We start from the raw sequence: 6,273 nt of genomic DNA on the forward strand, positions 1-6,273 counted from the left end.
GGTTTCCTGGAAAAAAATGTGCACAAGCCACCAAATAAATATATGTTACCTTTACTAAGAATGCTCTCCAATATGATTTCTGGGGCTTTAGGCTGTTGAGGGGATCCATAAAATCATATTCTCCCCACTCTCCCACCTGCCTTATCTCAGCTGGCCCTTCCTACAGCTAACCTCATCACCAAATGCTCGAGGCTAGCAGAGATATTACAATAAGCCTCTGCTGATGTGACTGCACCACGTAGAGCAGCATACAGGAACTTTGCATTTCCAGTCAGCAATGCTGCTTACTGCTCGCATCCCGCTCCCCGTACCACGACGAAGTGCTGTAGGATCGGTGTTTTTAAGAACACCTGCAAGGTGTGAGCATAACTCCCAAACTGCAAGGCTCTCCGTGGTTTTATTTGCATTTCTGTGAATACTCAAGATAACTTTACAAATATGAATGCTAATTAGCATTTATCCTTCCCTTGTAAAACAAATAATGATGATCTTTCTGACAGATAAGAAAGGTGCAGCGCAGGGGTTATGTCAGGTCCCTTCAGCCACCAAACATGACATAGGACAAGCAGGAAGCACCTGCCCGTGTGCCAGAGGCCACCACCACCCTACCCACCCTGGCTTCCCCGTCCACACACAGACAGACAGGCTTCTCAGAGGGACGGACAGACAACTGTGAGCACTGAGATTCCCCGGAGCATCTGAGAGTTCCTGCGCTAAGTACATGAATAATCCATAATCTTTAGGAAAAATCAATGACAAATGATAATTATTTCTTTAAGCAGCGCCATATTTCAACTATTATTCAACAGTAAAAGGCCTTAAAAGCTTAATTAATTTGAAATATGGTATCTGAGACTGGCAGTGACATTCTAGGTCCCTCTGGGCATCTGCAGACGCTCTTTCAAACTCAGTGCTTAATTATGCCTCTTGTACTTTCTTACAAACTATTTAGACATTCCTTTGCACTAAAGCATAATGAATACTTTGTACTTATGTAGCAGGAGATGCTAAAGGATACCAAAACAGTTTACAGGCGTTAACTAGTCACACTCAGTTCACACGACTGAGGTAAGAATCGGATAAGGATCTGCTTCAGATCTGCTTAAACCAACACACGGGAAGATTTCTTTGCCCAATTCATTTTCTTCCGTGACAGTATCTTACGCCAGCACCTCTGCACCTACATAACAGCATTCTGTCAAACAGAAGTTTGTGAATGATAGCTCTATTAAGCCTGGAGTGAAAGGAGTGCCACTATACCCTTTAATTACACTTCCCAGACTATGAAACCCAAAACGCTAAAATGAAAACAGAAATAATATTCAAAAATAACTCCTGAACTTGAGATACAAAGTAAAGAGTTGCAGGTTTCACAGCAATTGTATATATGTGTAATACATTTTATATTTACAAAAAACATGGCTAGTAGATGTCACTAACTGATTAACAAACTGCACACATTAAAGTTGATTTTTTTTTTAATCTCCAATGAAGCAAACCTTTTTGTCAACAAACTAGTTTCTCTATTTATATAACACCATTGGATGGTCTTGCTAGAATAATCTTGTGTGTGCACTATCCCCCAATAGGTTACCATGGCAACTTATATTTGAATTTCTATAAATTTCTATTTTTAGAGATCACAGTTTAGGATAAAGAAAATCAGAAGAATTAAGTACCATTTCATTAATAACAAATATCCAGTTTTTAATCAACTTAATATTTCCCAGAATGGATATCGTGGAAGTTAAATCAGGCAGCAACGCTTTTAAAAAAATAAATAATTACCACAGTTACTAAGAAAGTTTACCACTAAGCAGTCTCACCATAATCCCAGCAGTGCATGAGTCAGTAGCTAACACTATGAGACAAGATTGATGTGCACGGAGTTTTTCTTGCTTTCAGTAAGGCCAGGATTTCACCCAAATATTTTTAGAGTTAGTCATCATTTCAGCTGACACACAACAATATGCTGGCATTTGCCAGAATGCTCAGAAAACAACGTGTCTCTCTCTCTCTCTCTCTCTTTCTCTCTCTCTCAGGTGTGGGAAAATGTTGACCTGACAATAACATCTCAGTTCCACGCTGAGCTTCCCATCACCTCAACTGCTACGTGTTCGGGTGTGAGCACCAGGTGTATGCCAGTCCTTTAAGTGCAAAGGTGCATTATGCTTTAAAACTTGCCAGGATTCTGCAAGTTGTCTTCCTACTGGAAAGATCACTGTACAGAGTAGCAGCACTGAAGAAGAAAATTAGAACACCAATTTAGACGCTGTTGCTACAGCTCTGACGCTGCCTATGGTAGAAACCAGAATACAACGTTTAAAAACGATTTTTAGGAGATCAGTATTGCTAGTCTTACACTATGACATTAACTTAATTAGTGCTCATTTTCCAAATTTGAGATGTCTTTACCCGACCCACTGATGGTCTAGCACAGATGGGGAAATTGGGCAAACCTTGCCTACAGGTTCTGTCAGAGTGGACCGAAGCGTGCTGCAAACACAAGTGACAGCTCTGATTTTGGGGTGTAATGGCAACCAGCACCCTACCCTCGTATTTCTCCTGCTACCTTCCACGTAACATTTACTTCAGGCTCATCAGTGCCCCAGCAAAGTCCACGGGGAAGGCTCCATAGCGTAACAGCTGCGGGCTCGCTGCCGTCAGCAACTTTGACAGAAGCAGTGGTGACAGACAGGCTGCAGCAGGATCGCTGCACGCTGCTGTTTTGTCAGGTAACTGACAGCAAAAGGAGCTGTGGAGTTCCGGCAGCGAGGATGTGAGCAACGCGTGCGTGTGTTAACGAGCAAAACCAGAAAAAACTCCCAGAAGCATCTACAGAACTAATCCCGTATTAAAAACGTACTTCAACTATCAGCTGGAGCCAGCTGCCGAAGGAAAACAAATTGTTGGACACTTTGAAAACATTAACAGTGCTGGCACTCTGCAAACGACGGTAATAACTACAAGGACATTGCTTTCTGTTTTGCATATCCCACTAAGTTCACAGGGGCTGCCAAGTTTCCCAGAGCCTGCATCAGGCCATGAGGTGCAACTCAAGAAGTCGGTGAGCCACACGCTTACGCTCGCATCTGTGGGCTTGCCATGAAATCGGTATGGCTGACCGGGGGATGGCTCCGGCTGTGACTGCACTTTTTGCAGGATGAGGCTCAGGTCTGAAGGCTTCACAGGGAATCCCAGTGAATACCCTGCAAAACACTTACTGCTATTCTTAATTTGAGCGTGTTTCCCATCACAAGTTCTCTTCACGTGTCGCAGGGAGGATTTGTTGCTGGTTGCTTTTGTCACAGCTACGTTCAAGGCACGGCTGTGTATTTCTCCCAAAGGAGTTACAACTATTTGTTTGCTCCGAAGCCACGGTTAAGAAAGCAAGCCCGCGTCACCACTGATAGCAGCAGCTACCAGGCAGAACTAAAATCCAGATTGTGCTCCAGAGCAGAAAGTAGCGTCAAAAGCTAAAATCCCTATCTAAATGATGAAAACTTACTAAGATCCTCTGTTCCCCAACCCGCCAGCCTCAGATCGGTGAGGGTGACCCTGAGAAATCAGCACAGGCAGTCAGGGTGACCCTCCGTCACACACGCTCCATGTAACTCGGACCCTCCCCCAGCGCTGACAGAGGGATGCTGAAGGGCCAAGGTGGCCTTGCACAGCTGCCAGCACCTCACCCCAAACCCAAGGCCACCCTGAGCACTGGGGTGGGCTGATGGCTCTCACACACCCCACACACCACCCTGGGGTCCCTCGGAAAGGAGCACCTTGTTGTCGGCAGACGCAAAGGGGGCCACCAGCATCACCCCATGGTGGTGACCCACCCGAGCCTCACCTCCACACGCCCACCCCAAGCCGGCCACGTTTCCCCGCGACACCCTGTGCCCCCACCATCCACCCCAGCACCCCGAGGCATGGACAGAGGCAGGGGCAGAGTCTCCCCTGGGCCCCCCGGGGTCGGCAGCGCCGTCCGAGGGCGCTTACCCTGGCGGCCCGCGAGGAGTAGGGGTCCTCGAAGAGCGCCCAGACGCGGGGCTGCAGCCGCTTCCAGCGGCCCCCCTTGCCGTCGGCGGCCCCGGCGGCAGCCCCCACGTCCTCGATGCCCAGCCTCTTGGCCGCCAGGTCGTCGTCGTCGCCGTCGGGCGGCGGCTCGCCCGTCAGCAGGTCGGGCGCCTCGAAGATGTCGAGCGCCTCCTCGGCGTCGCGGTGCTGGCGGTAGGTCATCCAGCAGCAGGGCTCCACGTCGGTCTCGTCGATGCCCCAGAAGGCCAGCTCCTCCTCGAAGAGCGGCCCGCAGACGTCGGCGGGGCAGTGCAGCTTGCCGGTGCGGTAGTAGTTGAGCACATAGGCGAAGACCCCCGGGTGGCGGTCGAAGAAGAACTCGCTGGCCCCGCCGCCGCCCCCGACCCGGGGGCCGCAGCCGCTGCCGGGCTCCGGGCAGCCCCCGGCCAGGGGCGGCGGGTTGGGGGGCGGCGGGGGCGGCGGCGACGGCTCCTCGGCGCCGGGGGACTCGCCGCGGGACTCGCAGGCGAGCAGGGCCAGGCGGGTCCCCGGCAGGGTCTTCAGGGTGCTGCGGTAGGTCTCGTGCCGCGTGCCCCCCACGTTGAGGATCACCCTCTCGTTGTCCTCGAGCTTCCCCATCGCTCCGGGTGGGACATGACTGGGGAGGGGGCAGAGCGGGCGGGTCCGGGGGGGGGCGAGCTTCTGCGCCTTCAACGCGGACGGGGGAGAGAGATGAGGGAGAGAGGTGAGGGAGAGGGATGAGGGAGAAGCCCCCCCGGCAGCACCGCGCCGCTCCCCGCCCAGCCCGGCTCCCGCCGCCCCAGGCACGGCTCCGGGCGGCCCCCCCGGTCCCCCCTAAAGCGGGCTGCGAGCTGGCAGCGCGCCCCCCCAGCAGGATCAGCCGCCCAGCCCACCACCACCACCACCACCCCCGGCTCCACGCGGGGCTGGGGGAACAGAGAGCGGGCACCTGCCTTGCGGTAGCCGAGCAGCTTCCTACGGAGATAAAGAGGGGTGGGAGGCTTGTTCCCCCCTCCCCATCTATTTTGGGAGGGAATGAGGGATTGCTTTGTGGGATGAAGCAGCTCGGGCAGCAGGCACACCCTTGGAAAAGCCGTTCGTGTGGAGCCGGGGCTGCCACTTTCCCAGGGAAACCACGCATCTCGGGGACGAGCCGGGGAACGCAGGGCATCCTTCCCGACCCCCCCCCCCCCCAGCCCCTGCCGCCCCCGGTACCTGAGCCAGGGGGCAGAAAGCGGCTCCCCTCCTCCTCCCGCGGCGCCAACTACTTGTTGTTTTCCTCCTGCCTTCCCTCCGGGCTCAACTCCGAGGGGAATACCAGCGGCCCCCCCCGAGCCCCCGCCTCCGTCCCTTCCCCGGGGCGCCGCCGCCCCGGCACGGCCGGCAGAGCATCGCGGGCGGCCGGCGGGGACACGGGCAGCGAGCGGCGCCTCCCCGGGAGCTGCGAGCCCCGGGAGCCCCCCCCGCAACCCTCCCGCAGCCCCCACGCGGGGCCCAGGCTCCTCCCCGGGGCGGGGGGAGGCGGCAGCGCTAACAAATCTCGGCCGCCCCAAAAAATAGGCAGCCCCCCCCCCCCCCCCCCTCCTCCCGCACACTGTGGTTCGCTTGAGGGGATCAGCCGGGAAGGGATGGGGGCTGCGAGCGGTATTTTGTTTTATTGATTTTATTTTATTTTCGTGAGGAAAAGCGGCGCCCAGCTACAGGTGAGGGCAGGGAGGAGATGCCCGCAGAGGGTCCTGGCACCTCGCAGCCACCAGGGTCCTCAGGCACCATGGGCAGATGGTGGGCAGGGGGCTCCAGGAGGGGGGATCCAGCTTGCAGGGCAGCCTGAAAGCACAGACAGCGGGTGCTCTCCACCCTCAGTAGGCTCCGGCCACCGTAGACTGGATTAAAGGTGAGAGATCCCAATACTGTACAAGGTACTGTAAACACCCATGCCGAAATCTCTGACTCTAAGCCATCTGAGTTATTTTCTACAGCCTATTTTATTGATGTCTGGGTTCAGCTGAGTTAGAAGGGGAAAGAAGTGTCCAGCCCCAGAAGATATGCAAGAGGAGACATGATTCCTCTTGCTCCTTCCTCAAAAAACAGCAACAAAACCAACATTTTTCCTCCATACCAAGGGTATTCCCTGGCATGAAGCAGGGTAACGAGGGGAATAATGGTATGGAAACACCCCCTTCCATGTCAGAGCCATGCTGGAAGCAATGCTCAGAGGACACCACCACGCTTCGACCA

The 6,273-nt window shown here is 54.0% G+C and overlaps 1 protein-coding gene across 12 annotated transcripts in view; it reads right to left on the minus strand.

The window, feature by feature from the left end:
- KCNC2 (potassium voltage-gated channel subfamily C member 2) overlaps positions 1–5,592 on the minus strand; it is a 102,088-nt gene extending 96,496 nt beyond the window's left edge. For 5 of the 12 annotated variants that reach the window (XR_014579344.1, XM_083823263.1, XM_083823272.1 and 2 more), the window contains exons 1-2: positions 5,251–5,587; positions 3,997–4,722 (exon numbers count right to left, since the gene is read on the minus strand). Coding sequence is in view for 11 of the 12 variants with exons in the window: in XM_083823263.1 (XP_083679389.1) it covers positions 3,997–4,653 (657 nt within the window). In the remaining variant the exon portion in view is untranslated. Of the gene's footprint in view, positions 1–3,996; positions 4,723–5,250 lie in introns of all 12 variants that reach the window. The other 7 variants (XM_083823271.1, XM_083823267.1, XM_083823269.1 and 4 more) reach the window with 5 other exon arrangements.
- Between the last annotated feature and the right edge of the window lie 681 nt (positions 5,593–6,273).

The sequence above is a fragment of the Anser anser genome, assembly GCF_964211835.1.
Source record: "Anser anser genome assembly, chromosome: 1".
NCBI classification, from domain to species: Eukaryota; Metazoa; Chordata; class Aves; order Anseriformes; family Anatidae; genus Anser; species Anser anser.